Genomic DNA, 16,159 nt, shown 5'->3' on the forward strand with positions numbered 1-16,159 from the left:
GTTTCCAATGGATTCCAGTATGGCACATTTCATAACAATGTATATTAAATCACTGGCTTATATATATTGATGCATTAATGTGTACATTACTTTAATATTGCAGCTGGTAAAGGTGGGGCTAATTTTTCATACTTTATTTACATCATGTGAATATTCCCCCTTATCTTATCTTAAGCTATAATATCACGTCATATGTTATTTGTTGGTTATATCTGTGTATTATTAACTGGTAACTACCTCGTGTAGTAGACGTAGAAGAAAGTAGAAAATGTAAAAACCCAGTACTTGATTAATTAAAGCCCACTTAGTTACTTCCCACCACATAATTATTAAGCGCTGAGTCCAGAGCTCATTAAGAGACAACAATAATGGTGACGTCACCCGCATCACGTCACGGTCAGCTGTTCGATGAGGAAGTAAACATCATTCAACTGGACGGACTACTCCACGGAGAAAGGTACAGTGCACTGCTGTAGGTAGACGTAGCTAACACTACACTTACATCACATTTCATTTACCGCTTAAGTCTGCATGTTGGACTGTTTAATGTCCCAGTATCCCCCCCCCGCTGGTGAATAATAGCCTATTTGACTCTATAACATGAAGTAGACAGTTAGCTTGAGCCTTAGCTACAGTCTCCACAGCCAGACTCCCTGTGGCTTTATTAATGTGTGTCTGCTGGGTCTTCTCTGTTAGTCAGGTGGTGCCGTGACAGCCAAACAGGTGTTTATGTTCCACATACAAAATGAATCAAGGAAAAGCAGTAGTGTGTTTGTTTCCTGGTCTGCTGTTGAATTTGAATGAGCTATTTGAACACTTTGAATTGCTGTTAAAGACACATAGGTACTCGAATCTACAGTGGTGGAAATTAACTAAATACATTTAATCAATTACTCTACTTTAGTATTTACTACAGTTCAGAGGATATTGTACTCCACTACATGTATCTGACAGCTATAGTTACTTGTTACATGCAGATTCAGATTTAAAAAATGCAAAGTATAATCATCAAATAAAACATGAAGAATTAGGTAAGACAAGCCCCACCTGCGACATAAAGTGATTACACATTAATGCATCAATGATTAGAATTCAAATGTGCAATTCTGCATACTGCGCACTTTTAATTTCGGTAGTTAATGTACTTATACTTTTGTATTTTTACTTGAGTCAATATCTCAATACTTCCACTACTGCTAACTTACGTTTGTATTATTTTACTATCAGCATCAGATATCCAATCTCACTTATGTTGAGGACAGAGCTGTAGACCCTTAGCCCCTTATCTTAAATGTTCAGTTCTTAGACCTGTGCATTTACAGGGATGTGTTCTTAGCTGGGTAAAACACACAACTCACATTAGCACAGCTTTGAGAGAGGAAAATGTTCAAATGCTGCAACTAACATTTATTTTCCTTTTTCTTTTTTTTAATGATCAATCGATTTATCAGTTAGTCCATAAATAAATACCCCTCACAACTTCTGAAAACCCAAAGTGATGTCCCGTTTTGCCAGACCAGTCCAAAACAAAAGATATTCAATTTACAATTATATGAAACAGTGGCGGATGTGGCCCGGAAAAGGGAAGTTTGGGGTTCTCTAAGTGGTAGATGATGAATGGATGAATTATATAAAACAGAGAGAAGCAGCCGATCGTCACATTTCACAAGCCGGAACATGCAGATGTTTTGCATTTTTGATTGATAAATGACCATTTAAAAACAAAACCATTGATTAGCTAAGTTGTTAATTGTCTGTCAATCAAAAAATCGATTAACAGACTAATCATATCAGTTTGAATGCTGCTGGTTGGGCTACTGATCAGTATTAAGACCTTTGTAATCAGGACTTGTGATTAGACCTGGACCCCAAAAGATGAAAAACAACAACAGTGTGAGCTAATCAGAAAGGAATAAAAAAATGTAACATAAAAAGCTGTGCATTACATAATATACAGTATATCTCAAAAGTGAGTACACCCTTTAGATTTTTGCAAATATTCTGTTATATCCTTTCAGGGGATAACATTATCCTACTGAAACTTTGATATAACTTAAAGTAGTCAGTGTGCTGCTTGAATAACAGTATAGATTTATTGTCCTTTGAAAATTACTCAGTACACAGCTGTTAATGTCTAAACAGCTGGCAACAAAAGTGAGTACACCCCATAGTGAACATGTCCTAATTGTGCCCAATGATGTTGTTTTCCCGCCCTGGTGTCATGTGACTCGTTAGTGTTACAAGGATTCAGGTGTAAATGATAAGCAGGGCTGTTAAATTTGGTGTTTTGGGCACAATTCTCTCTGAATGCTGGACAACATGGCACCTCATGGCAAGGAACTCTCTGAGCGGCTGAAAAAAAGGATTATTGCGCTTTAACAAAGATGGCCTTGGCTATAAGAAGATTGCCAACACCATGAAAATGAGTTGCAGCACAGTGGCTAAGATCATACAGCGGTTTTCCAGGACAGGTTCCACTCGGAACAGGCCTCGCCAGGGTCGACCAAAGAAGTTGAGTCCACGTGCTCAGCGTCATATCCAGAGGTTGGTTTCCAAAAATAGACGTGCGAGTGCTTCCAGCATTGCTGCAGAGGTTGCAGAAGTGGGATGTCAGCCTGTCAGTGCCCAGACCATACGCCGCACACTGCATCAAATCGGTTTGTATGGCCGGTCGCCCCAGACAGAAGCCCCTTCTGAAACCGATGCATAAGAAAGCCCGCAAACAGTTTGCTGAAGACAATGAATCCAAGAACATGAGTTACTGGAACCATGTCCTGTGGTCTGATGAGACCAAAATAAACCTGTTTGGGTCAGATGGTGTCCGGCGTGTGTGGCGGCACCCTGGTGAGGAGTACCAAGACAAATGTGTTTTGCCTACAGTCAAGCATGGTGGTGGCAGCATCATGGTCTGGGGCTGCATGAGTGCTGCCGGCACTGGGGAGCTGCATTTCATTGAGGGACACATGAATTCCAATATATACTGTGACATCCTGCAGCAGAGCATGATCCCCTCTCTTCGGAAACTGGGCCGTAGGGCAGTTTTCCAACATGATAATGACCCTAAACACACCTCCAAGATGACAACGGCCTTGCTGAAGAAGCTGAAGGTTAAGGTGATGGACTGGCCAAGTATGTCTCCAGACCTAAACCCAATTGAGCACATGTGGGGCATCCTCAAGAGGAAGGTGGAGGAGTGCAAGGTGTCCAACATCCGTGCGCTCCGTGATGTCGTCGTGGAGGAGTGGAAGAAGATTCCAGAAGCAACCTGTGCAGCTCTGGTGAATTCCATGCCCAGGAGGGTTAAAGCAGTGCTAGATAACAATGGTGGTCACACAAAATATTGACACTTTGGGCACAATTAGGACATGTTCACTATGGGGTGTACTCACTTTTGTTGCCAGCTGTTTAGACATTAACAGCTGTGTACTGAGTAATTTTCAAAGGACAATAAATCTATACTGTTATTCAAGCAGCACACTGACTACTTTAAGTTATATCAAAGTTTCAGTAGGATAATGTTATCCCCTGAAAGGATATAACAGAATATTTGCAAAAATCTAAAGGGTGTACTCACTTTTGAGATATACTGTAATACCATATTGCTGTGTCATGTCTCTGTGAATCCAGCCCCCAAATATTTAGATTAACATTTTCCCTTTTTTTTTTTTATATATAATGTTTTTCTCATTCTCTCCATGTGAACTTTAGGACCGGCTCTCCAAATGACGTCTCTGATTTGCACTTTACAAGACCATCGAGACGATGTCAACTGGTGTGCCTTCTCTGGCGACCTGTTCGCCACGTGTTCTGGGGACAAAACTCTCAGGATATACAACACCCGTGACTTCTCGGAGCTGCCTTTTTCACCGCTGTCGGGACATGGATACACCGTCCACTGCTGCTGCTTCAGCAGCTGCGGACAGTTCCTTGCATCATGTTCGACTGATGCAACCACAATGGTGTGGTCCACGGTCACAGGTGAGATCGAGGCCGTCCTGGAGCATCCTGGTCGTAGTGCTGTGAGGATCTGTGCGCTCTCTCCTGACTCTGCCCACCTGGTTTCTGGTGCATCTGATGGCACTTTGGCTCTGTGGGATTTCCCATCCAAACAGCTGCGCAGGTACATTTGATATCTTACATTTTTTATAGAGCTGAAACATTTAGTCGATGAAAACTAATTGCCAAACAAATGAATAATCAATTAAATGGGTGTAGTAGGTTTGGTTTCAGATCCTTCTAGATCGCTATGTTTTGACATTTTGTAGACTAGATTTAATTGGAAATGCTCAGCAGATGGAGCGATAATGAAGATCATTTGGTAATTGCAGGCCCTCTATTTATACAGATAATACAGCATAGTACAAGTCTCTCTTATTTTTTGCCAAAATGAGCTGACACCTCTCAAACAACTCTCCTTACACCACTTTTTGCAGTTGTATTACATAATATTTGTGCTTTCGTGACAGCATCCAGTTAAATACGTTATTATACTTGAACAATGGCAATAAAAGACGTGCCTGTTGATGCAGCTGCTGTTGTTTGTGTTGTGAAGGACCGGAGCAGTGTATGACACGACAATGGTAGCCTGCTCCTTCAGCCCCTGCAGTCAGGTGTTCATGACCGGCTCCACTTACGGAGACCTGCGTCTGTGGGACTTGGACATGAACCAGCTCCATGCAGAGAAAAATGCCCACGACCTGGGGGTCACCTGCTGCACCTTCGATCCCAGCATCCTCAGTGGTGAGAACCATCGCTGCGTGTTTATCAAGTGCCCCGTGGCACACTGGGTTTGTAGCGGCATTTGAAAGTAAAGGGTTCATTTGAATAAAATCAGAATTTTGGTAAAATCTTTCATTTAACTTGTGATGTAAACATTTTTGCCAAGAATTCTTCAAATCTGATTTTTACAATTTGACGGAGATAAAGAGGCAGGATACAGTTGAACAGTGAAACGTACTTATTATTATAAGTATGAGAGCAACAGTAAGATACATTAACATTTCATTTTTACCAATCATTTACTGGACCTATAATATGAATAACTATAAATAAAATATGCAAATATAACTGATTAACAACAGTACACTTTTTGTGACGTGAGCGCAGCTGATCTGTGTAATTCCACTGTGGGGAATAATAACATCGACCGACTGATTGTTGTTTGTGAAAGATCGAGTACAGTCTGTGAATTGTTTGGTATCATATGATATTTGTTTGTTTTTGTCCTTTTAGATGGTCAAGTTGTGCAGTTTTGTCTGGCATCCTGTGGACAAGACAGTCACCTGAAGATCTGGACCATTAATAAGTCCAGCTCTGGAGGTAGAGTGACATATCTTTACATACTGGAAGATCTCTCTCTAGATCACATGTTCCCTTTTCTGTCATCATTACAGTCGTCCTAAGGTTATAAGATAAAATTGTAAACATGGGTTACGATGTTCCTGTGTTGCAGACTTTGTATTTAACAACTGAATGTGACTATTGACGGTGGATCATTGGAGAAACTCTGCACATACAGCAATTGTCTTGACGTAAGACGAGAGTCTGAGGCTGAATATTGATGTGTGCAGTTCAGCTAACTTCAGTGTGATTGCAGCCCTCAGAGGCACCAACATTAATTTGTGCAACTGGCTTGTAATATAACAGCATCACTATATCAAGACAAATCACCGATGCTGCCAAATACAAGTACATTTTCTTTGAGTAGAGATCCAGAGTAGCTGCCAGTCCAAGCCTTGTTTCTGGGTTTTTCATGCTATTGAGTGCTTGTAAATGTGCACACATTATGCATATGAGATTTTCTCAATTGTCTGCATTCAACAGCTCCTTTTATATTTTCTTTTCTCTGTTATTACCTTTTTCCACTATGTTTTGCGGCATTTATCAAGGTAACAATAACATTCATCACTCACGGCACAATCAAGTCTTCATAAAAAAAAAAAGGTCCTACTTGTAATATGGCTTATTGGTCAGTTTGACATCAGTTAGGGGGATATTTGACTCCTTTGTGTGTATAACTACAGCTGTTTCTCTGTCTCTCTAGGATATAAGATGCGGCTCCTGCACACATTAACTGGCCAGACGGCTCCGGTCCTCTGCTGCGCGTACTCCTCAGACGGGCAGCTGCTTGTGTCTGGGTAGGATCTTTAAGAACGTTAAGGAAGCATATTGATAACTATGAATGGTGATATACTCTATAATCTTACCAAAAGCATTTTCCAAAGCTTATGCTTTTAGTTTCATTTTAGCAAATAGTCCGTGCCAGAGCAAACATTACATTACAGTTCATGTAGCTGACTCTTTTGTCCAAAGCGACTTACAAAAAGTATTATCTTTATCATTATCTCACAAAAAGGCAGACCCAATGTTCACTGTGATGTAAGTGCAGGTTTCAATTACATGTTCAACCAATGGCAGCCTGGAATGTAAGTCTTTTGAGAAAATGTCAGCAGTTGCGTAAATTATTTACAAAATTGTATTTGATGGGCCTTTTACAGAAACACTAAAACATTTACAACTGCTGGAATTGCAAGCCATAAATCTATATTTTATTTCAATCTCTTGATCTTGAATAAATTAATATCCATGTTTTGATCTATTCAAGATCAAGAGATTGATATAAAATATAGATTGTGTGCCTGGACTTACATGTACAGGCCACCACCATTGGCAACCACTGTAAGAGTGCAGTACTTCAGTTGAACCACAGGGGGGAGACACAGATTGCTTTATTCCTCAACGAGTGAACGTGGATCTAACATGCAGAACCAAATACTTATAATTGTTATTTACAATTTTGCTCACATAGTTACAATTTGATCTTGTTTCCTTCAGCTCTGTGGACAAAACTGTGGCAGTCTATGATGCTGTAAGTACATTTCCTTTCTATTGATTAACTTGATAGAATTAAGTTTTACCACAGATTTAAGCTATTTTACTGAATCATTCATAACACAATGTTCATATTTTGTTTTGCACTACACTTTGTCTGTTTGCAGAAAAATGCAGTTTTGCTTTACAAACTGAACCAGCACGAGAGGTAAATACTCACATTTATGTGGTTACGTTTTATTGCCATCTTGAATTTGTAAACGTCCGATTATTAATTTCTCTCTCATCCTGCCAGACAGAATATATTTTATCACTAAGAAAACATTAAACTCACCCCATAAGTTACACACTTGATGTTGTTTGTGCAGAATTCTTAAAAGAGGTCTTTCACACGGTTTCTCTGGCAACTGGTGGTGACTCTTCTGTTTACAAAAATAAACAACCTCAGTCTGTCTTTAATAAACACGTTTCTGGGGGGAAATGCACTGCAAGATGCTTTGCAAGGCATTTCTGGACCTATTTGCTTTGGAGATAACTGGACAAATATGATGAGCTGTCACATTGAGATAGTTTTTGGTTAGTTATATACAGGAGCAGTACATTTTAGATTTTAGGGAAGGCAGAGACACCACAGACATTCGTATAGATTGTGATCCAGTGTCGTCACAAAACATGCATTTATCATTTGGAGAAAAAGGTAGGACTGCTGTCACTGTGTCTCTGCCCCTAAACATACAGATACACATAAGCCACAGCTGATCACACTTACAAGCTATTTAAGTCCATCCAGCCACCTGTGATTGAAAGGCAGAAAGCTCACTTCCTTTCAGTGGGGCAAATTAAAGTCATTTTGTAAAATCACTCACTGAAGTGGAAGTAGATGAGGCAAGTTGAGAGAAAGTGGATAAATGGCAAAAAAGTCAAAGTAAATTACAACACTTGACAAAATGCCTCCAGGAAACTCATTTGATTTTAGACAAAGTGATAATATAACAGTGTGAGAGTATCTCGAGGATGGGTTAGTGCATGCCTTTCTCTAAATTCTCATTGGAGGTTTTTTAAAGACATTGATTGAAGTCAACTAACTTTTGTGTATCAACATTTCTGAGCAATCCAGCTTATGTTTCAGAGAGATTGTCCTCATTAACATTCCTTTGACTTTCTTGAATCTGCTGAAAATGTCTTTTTGGAGCACCTCCACATATTTAGGTTTGGTATTGAGCCGTACTGCCCACCTTTTAACCCTGTAAGAGCAGAACTGAAGCCTTGAGATCCTCAGGCAGGGCCGTACAGGTGCTCGGGGCTAACGTTGTGGGCTTTTGGCTTTAGTTTCTGAATGCATTAGATAGACCTGCTTTAGGGTCTAATGCTCACAGAATCACTTTTATCTTTAGAGTTGCTTACTTTCACAGGTTTTATGCGCTTTAAAAACTACATTTCCCCTCCAGTTTCCCTTCAGTCCTCTTGCTTTGTCGTTTTAATTGATATATCGTCTTTGAGTTTCTAGAAAAGCGCTATACAAATCTAATGTATTATTATAGTAGGACTAATATATTTGCATTTGATAAATATCTTTAAAAAGCATTTTTGTCCTTTTATTTTTTATTATACAGAGAGAGTTACACGTCATTGCTAACAAGCCCCATCATTCATGTGATTACTGTCCTCTGCTGCAGGTACGTGACGGCGTGTTCCTTCTCTCCAACTTCACCACTAATTGCTACAGGATCTATGGATAAGACTGTAAACATCTGGAGAGTGGAGGACGGATGCAGTGACCGTCGTGAGAAAAACACACACGCATACACATCACCCCAACAGAGATACATCTACATGTTGATGATTAATTACATTCGTTTTGTCTTGTAACCTCTTTTTGTGTCTGTCTCCTTTACTGAACCTTGTGTCCAATGGAAAGGCGGGAAGACGTTCCCTGGTTAGTTTCTTTTTTTATTAAAAATTTAATTTTCTTTATACTTGAAAGGAAGGGAGAGAGCTGCTTATATAGTGCGAATCGTACACTAGTTAAATCTTAAGCAGAGTGTTAGTAGCGTGTGTTGAGATGTCACGTGTTGGACTGGCTTCATCTTGTGATGAAGGACACAGCTTCTGTGTACAAGAGTGCTCTCGTTTCCTTAAACACTGTGCAGAAATATTACATTGCATTGCTCATGTTTACAGATACTTATTTTTTTGTGTGTGTTCCAGAGAAGTCTGCTCTGACATCAAGTGAAGGTAAGAAGGAAGAGAACACACCTTACTGTACAGTATGTCACATTTGTGCCTGTAATCAGCAACAATCACCAAATGAGACGCCACTCCTTATAATTTATAATATATGATATATATATATATATGATAATATGTGCACAAAAAACTACAATCATTGTGTGTTAACCAGTGGGTGCAAAGATCAAGTTTAGTCTAGCATTTCTGTATTCTACTGTATGTACAAGCTCCTTTTCACCTTTTAGTTTCAATGAAAATGTCGATGAAACCTCCAGACATTTATTTTTATCTTTACACAAGCCACAGCCCCACTAATCAATAATTACTCAGCAGGATTCCAGGATTGTGTTGCATGGAGAATATTTGGCCATTTTTCAAAAGGTGCCGCAGCCGACAAGGATTGAGCGTCTCGCTTTGACTCACTCTCTCAGGGAGAACCTCAGCGGGCCGATCTAAGCTGCTGGTCAGCGATTGGTCGGAGGGAGATGTGTCAGCGTGGCTGTTGGAGGAAGGCCTCGAGGGATTGGTGGACAGATTCAGGGCCAACGACATAGATGGGACAGAGTTGCTCAGTCTCACAAAGGAAACGCTGGCGTCAGAGCTGCACATAGGTGAGGACACACTGCTCAGCCGGTGCAATGCCACTTGCTCAGCCCCTCTCACAGTCCTAATGCTCGCTTTTGTCCGAAATGCAAAACAAATATAAAGCCAGTCTTGTGGGTATTACACGCCTGTGAGAATGCACATGTACGAGCGTGGATTAGGATTTGTGTACCTATTTCCACAGATAAAAGGAGGCTCATTAAATTAAAGTAAGGGTGAAGGAATGAGTGAATGTTGATGGGGGTTTTAGTCAGCAAGATTACATAATATTAGGATGCACCGCAAAAGCACTCAGCTTTGGGGCTTCAGCAGTTCTGACTTTAATCTGGAGCACTTCATCAGTTACATAATCCAAAACAGTATTTCCCATAAGGTATAAAGTGGGTTTAAACCTAATGTCATTAGGTCTTCTTGGTTATTTCCAAGTCTGTCTGAAATTAAGAAATCTTTGTTCATCAGACTTTATTAGGTATATTTCAGGCTTATTCTTTTCCACCAAGATTTGCAACTACGAGTAGTTGTGTTGTTGATATCAGTCTACCAGCTAGGCCAGTATTCGTCATGTAGTTGTCAGCAAATGTTTGTTGTATTGCCGTGCCGTCATTTCCATCCCACAGTGGCTGTCAATCACTCTTCAGTTTACACAGCTCCAGTGCTGTGACAGCTTGTGTTCACATTGTTCTGATTTTAGTAACGTTGCATGAATCCCACCTTCTTAGCAAAACTAACTTGGAGAACTGCATTGAGTAGCGAAATGTTTTATCTACTGCAAAAAAAGACGGAAAAACGGGTGGAGTTTTTCAAAGGTGGGAGTGAAACCAATAAGTGTGCTCTCCTTCTAAAGAGGCAGCGTAGCAAACACAGTGCGCAGTAAGATTATCAGGGAGTCTACAGAGTGCTTTGTGTTCATCTGTAGTCAACTCGTTATCTTGTGAAATTATTCATTTCTAAAGTTGAATAAATGTTTCTAATTTATCAGGTTCTGCAACTCGATGTTACTGTCGATGTATTCACAATGCACCGGAGTGCCTGCTTAGTATTTTACTTTGATTTGGACAGACAGTCAGCAGACGAGATGATCTGCTCCCACCATGTTCTCTCTCACCCACGCTCACATTTGCTATCCAAGAGTGAAAAGTGTTAAACACAGGAATAAAACAAAAATGCTCAAAACCTTGATATTGATATTATTGTATAGGTTAGTGTTCAGGTCAGTTCAGCTTGTTCCTCTTGAGGCTCCAGTGATTTCTATTTTAATGAGAAGACACAAAGTCTTGATCGCTCTGTTTTCTCTTCTGACACATTTCCTTATTCTGTGTGTCTGTGTGTCTGCGTGTCTGCGTGTCTGTGCGTGTATAGAGTCTGCAGGCCTGCGCAGTAAACTTGTGAGGAAGGTGGAGGAGCTGAAGAGTGATTCCGTTTGTCCAGGCATTCCTGATGAGTTTCTGTGTCCAATCACCAGAGAGCTGATGAAGGAGCCAGTCATTGCTGCCGGTAAGCGACGATCAGACCTTTTCCGCTTAAAACAATTTACATAAAATAACAAGTTGTCTGTTTCTTCAATGTGAACAGACAACTTGTGAACAATTTGTTTAATTTGAGTGAACTGTGAACATTTCCCACCAGATGGATACTCGTATGAAAGAGAGGCCATCAACAGCTGGATCAACACTAAGAACCGCTCCAGCCCCATGACCAACCTCCCCTTGCTGACGACTCTTCTCACCCCTAATCACACCCTGAAGATGGCCATTGGTCGCTGGAAGACCAGCCACTAGCATCTGAAAGACCTCCGAGCCCACAGTACCCGAAATATTTTCCCCAAAGTAGACAGAAACCACAGCATTTCAGGAACGGGTGCATCTGATTTTCTTCCATTTGAGGCCTCTGCACATTAATTAATGCCATTTCTGACCCCTGGGGAGCAGAATTGTAGCAACGGGTCTAAATTTTCTTTCAGCTTATTAAGTTTCAATGGCCAAAAAACCATAAGTAGATCCAGAGCAATATGAGCATCCCAGGGGAGTGCTCCTTTTGGGATACCTTATGAATGCAAAGTTTTATAGCGAGTTTGAGGTAATGTTAGCTGTTTGGCCTGCAACTTTTTTGTTTTTGTTCACTCTCACCGCTCTTATAGTGTCGCAAAAATACACCACGCTACCGGCTCAGCACCAAACAGCAGACACACGGTTAGCTACTAGCTGGTGAACATAGAGGAGCATTTAGCAGCTTAAGATCCAGATAGTTCCCTCAGGAGTTGGTAGAGACCAAAGACAGAGCTAAAAGAGAGTGAATATTTGACTTGCATTCATCCAAGGTACAGGTGCTCACTATTGCTAATGTTGCTCTGTAACTACTGGATGTGTAAGCACGTTCATATCAACTTAATATGTGATAATAAGTGGCCAAACAAATCAGCTATTGCAGGTTTAGTATTCACTAGCCTTTCATCTCCGCCTCGTTCTTCCAGCTTCTCACAATCAACACTTCTGTCTCTGTGGTAAAAGTGAGACTTTTTCACCATTTCTTTTAGCTTGATGTCATTTTGCTTAACGCAGGTAGCGCAAGTGGTTTGTTTTGGCTGATAATGGCCAGTTATTCTGGTTTGTTAATTAGAGTGCTGTACAGAAAACCACATAACGATACAAACGATAATACAAAATGTCAACGAAACTGGAGGCTCCTAATTAAAAGTGAATACCTCATTGTGATTAGCCTTACCTTACACAGGTAGCTATTTCAAAATGAGCTGCATTTATAATACGTATGTGTATAAATAAAGATCTTTATGAAGTTAAACAAATGCTTCATAATGAAAACCAAGTTTGATTGGGAGGCCTTCAGTGTTGTGTGCATTTTCTATTATTTAATACTTCTATCGACAGAATTACCCGTAAAGAATTAGCTGCGAGTGTCTGAACGCTACAGAGCGCTACAGACCGAGGGGTTGTTTTCAGTTGGATCAGCAACACCAACAACCCTTTCACACTAAAGGTCTATTGATTCAATGTTAATGTTAGAAGTATTGCTTAAGGGAGCTTTAATTGAAAATGAGTAATGTTGTTTACCCTACTGAAAACACTGTTTGCACTATCTGCAGGTAAGCATTACATATTTGTGTTTTTTAGATTGCAGGACCTTGCTTGTTACAAACCCTATGGGAATAGTGCTTGGACAAAGAAGTTTCGGGTTTACTTCCCTGTGCAGGCTAACATCCAGCCTTTGATGACATTGATGAAGACATTTCTGCAATATTCAGAAAATGAAATGTCCACATTTGTATACAAGTAGTTTATTTTGATGCCGTGGTTTGGATAAGTTAGGTTGTACTATAAAACCTTTTATCCATCCATACACAATCTGCAAAATGCTTTAAAAAGGCAACATTTTATGAATTATACTGTGAAAGAAGTAGATGTAGAAATGAAGTCCTCCATTAATATTTTATTATACCACAATGATAATGTGGTAACATTCTGTAATCCATAGTATGACTCTGAAAAGGGTATATGATAACTATGGACATACAGCAATGTACGTAGCCTCTTAAGATTTTCTATCCGCAACTTTTGCTCGTGTAAATGTTCTCTCTGTGTCCAAATAAACCAATAAACACTTCATATGAATATGTTCTCTGCTATGCAAAAATAAATAACATACTGTGAATATTGAAGCAATCAATTCAATATCAGATTATGACGAGAAGTTTTCAACAATGTTATGTACAGCTCCTTTTTTTATCAAATGTACCAAGAAAAAGAATCTCAAGCACACAAAGTAATTTCTTTTGAAGCCTGTAATGCTGACAGATACCCACTTACAGGGAAATATATAATCTGCAAATATAGTGTACACCGTACAAATATAAATGTTTTTTAAAAGACAATAGAAATGGTCATATCCTGCAACTAATAGCATGAGGTTTTTTATATTCGTGCACAAAAGCTTTCTCTGACTTCTATATTTGTTATAATAAATGAAATGAAAAGTTAAGACAATATACTACTTATTTTTTTAAATCCCTACTTAAGGTATGTCTGGTTTTCTTGAATACACTAGTGTAGCTGTAGACATGTAAGCAAAAGCAAAGTAGCCTGAGTTGAACACTGGTTCTAGATTGTAAATGCAGTTCAGCAGCATAACTCTATAAAACAGGCTCAGGGAAGAGAGCTGCTGTCACAGCAGTCTCCCTTGCTACCTTATGTGGGACATAGTTTGTTGAAAACAGCCTGTGCTTTGATAAAGTATATTCAGACGTTGGACTCTATAAACGAGCGCTTGGGTTTGATGGGAGCCATATGCAGAGCCGGGTTGTCTCTCGTTAGGCTCGCCTGTCTGTGCCTCCCATCAGGGAAGCGTAGCTGGGAGGACGCGGTGACTCTGGCCTCTCGCTGGTGGAGCCGCTCTCCGAACTCCCGGCTCTGCTGCTGGCTGTTGGCCTGACTTGACGAGAGCTGCTCCTGGAATGAAGCGCGTTTGAACTCATTGTTCAACCCTTGAAACTCCATTGCTGACATATTGAAACTCTCCATCCCTCCTCCCGGCCCCTGTCGGCTCAGGCCAGAGGTTTGCTGGCCCTGGACTCGCACTGATTTATCCATTACTCCCATGAAGGTCCGGGGCTTTATCTCTGGTTTTGTCTTGAAGCTGCCGCTGCTCTTGATGGGGCACGGGGCGTCCTGGCACCTGCTGCCTGCCGCCATCTGACAGGTTCCCGCTGGAGGCCTGACTGGAGCTGGAGCCCCTTGAGCCTGCTGTTCCTCCACCCTCCCTCCTAACTTCCATACCAGAGCCCAGAGCAAGAGCCAGGCCATCCAGAGCCACAGAGTGGGTGGAGAGTCTGTCCGAGCCCCTGGAGAAGCTGGAGGAGCGGGGCTGGTACATATGGAGAGGCCCAGGTGGGGAGGAGCTGTTGGGGGACATGGGGTGATAGAGCTCAGTGGGGCTGTGTCCAGAGTGTTCATTGGCTAATCCATGACCGATGTCAATACCAAGCAAGGGCGCAGGCCTTAGGGAGGTGGAGATATGTCTGCCTGGCAGAGGACTGGAGGGGCCGCACAGAGAGAGAGGTCTGCCCCCAACTCTGCCCCCTGACTGGAGGGAGTGGCAGTGGTGATGAGTCCTGCTGAGTCCCTGGTTCTGGGTCTGTCTGTTGAGCGCAGGAACAGGCTCGGGCAAGTCAACAAACAGTTGGTTCTGCACATATTCCTCTTGAGGGAAACATGGCGACTGATCTGCTAAACCAAAGGCCACACCTCCAGGGAGATTCCTGTTTGGAGCATATGGATTCAGAGGCCAAAATTCTGGACTTTTCCCACACTGCAGGCTCACCTCCTCCTCGTCCTCCTTGTCTTCCTCCTTCTCTGTATCAGTCTGCTCTGCGGGGACTTGCCTCTCGAGACTTCCCTGCGAATAGACGTCTGCTTCCTCCTCTGTGGCTTGATGGTGGTGGGTGTGAGGGTCCCTGTTGTAACCCTGTGCCATGTTGTTGCTGGATGCCTTCTGATGATGTTTGCATTCCTCCTCTACCCGTACCAGCAGGCGCCTGATCTCCCGGTTGGACGGCGAGAGTCGTGCTGCTTCGTGGAGGTCTGCCAGCGCTGCAGCAAACTGCCTGGGGAGGACAGAGAAAAGGAACAAAGGAACTTTAAAAATACTTTGTTTACACTGCCACAGAGACGTGGCATCTGAGTGAATTGCTGACTTTCCATTGAGCGAAATGATCCTGCTTTGAAATAATATACTTCATATTTAATATGGTTGTACCTGCTACTCCTCTTGGCACGTGCTCTGGCATAGTACGCCTCATAAGACCTGGGTTTGAGTTCCAGGGCTTTTGTTGCAAAGTCCTCCGCTATCCCAAAATCCTGTGTTTTCAGATCGAAAAGTGCATTTAGTATGAGATGCAGCACTGTAACAAACAAGCCGGCAGTATGATGACCGGCTGTGGGTTTAAGTGGCTTGACTTCAAAGTGTTTGTTTTGCACAAATAGTCTGAGGCAACTCCAATAAAAAATAGTGTTTGTGTTTGCATCTCCATTATATGGGTCTGAAGATTGAAGCCCGTTTAATGAAACAGAACTCACGCTGCAATCATTATTATCGATCAGAAAGAGAAACGGACAGAGAGCTGCTTGTTTTTCTGCTGTTTTGTTTTTACTGCTTTCATCATCACTGGCAGGTGAATATTTAATGACACGAACACATTGTCATTCTGTCCTTGACAGTGAGGTCAAACTGGCAGCCTTGAATGTGAGATTGTGAACATTGCTGTTGAATGTTTAATGATGGTATCATGTAGTCTCTTTACTGGCCCTTACTGCATGCATTCTGATATAATATGTGGAGTTAGCCAGCCCACTCGCATGTCCACTGTAAATAACCCCCTGTTGAGACACAGAGAAAGAGAGTGCGCCTGGTCTGCCAGGGAGAGTGACCTTATCACATCACATTATCTGCTCCATTATTCATCGGCCACAGTGACCCTAAGGATGGC

At 41.5% G+C, this 16,159-nt stretch overlaps 2 protein-coding genes across 3 annotated transcripts in view; one reads left to right on the forward strand and one right to left on the reverse strand.

The window, feature by feature from the left end:
* The first annotated feature begins 389 nt into the window (after nucleotides 1–389).
* Nucleotides 390–13,297, forward strand: wdsub1 (WD repeat, sterile alpha motif and U-box domain containing 1). Of its 2 annotated transcripts, none has more exons than XM_029457921.1 (13): nucleotides 390–457; nucleotides 3,709–4,120; nucleotides 4,553–4,740; nucleotides 5,233–5,319; nucleotides 6,044–6,137; nucleotides 6,835–6,868; nucleotides 6,999–7,039; nucleotides 8,508–8,614; nucleotides 8,750–8,767; nucleotides 9,040–9,066; nucleotides 9,492–9,671; nucleotides 11,023–11,157; nucleotides 11,290–13,297. In XM_029457921.1, exons 2-13 carry the CDS (start codon nucleotides 3,723–3,725, stop codon nucleotides 11,439–11,441), a joined length of 1,461 nt encoding a protein of 486 aa, XP_029313781.1. In that variant the 5' UTR covers nucleotides 390–457; nucleotides 3,709–3,722; the 3' UTR covers nucleotides 11,442–13,297. The 2 variants fall into 2 exon arrangements, with proteins under 2 accessions (XP_029313781.1, XP_029313790.1); XM_029457930.1 differs by having other exon boundaries at nucleotides 395–472.
* LOC115025556 (protein TANC1-like) overlaps nucleotides 13,096–16,159 on the reverse strand; it is a 32,050-nt gene continuing 28,986 nt past the window's right edge. The window contains 3 exon segments of the mRNA XM_029457908.1: nucleotides 13,096–14,342; nucleotides 14,344–15,277; nucleotides 15,430–15,530. Coding sequence (XP_029313768.1) covers nucleotides 13,914–14,342; nucleotides 14,344–15,277; nucleotides 15,430–15,530 — 1,464 coding nt within the window. The 3' untranslated portion in view covers nucleotides 13,096–13,913.

The sequence above is a fragment of the Cottoperca gobio genome, chromosome 3 (genome assembly GCF_900634415.1).
Source record: "Cottoperca gobio chromosome 3, fCotGob3.1, whole genome shotgun sequence".
Classification (NCBI taxonomy): domain Eukaryota; kingdom Metazoa; phylum Chordata; class Actinopteri; order Perciformes; family Bovichtidae; genus Cottoperca; species Cottoperca gobio.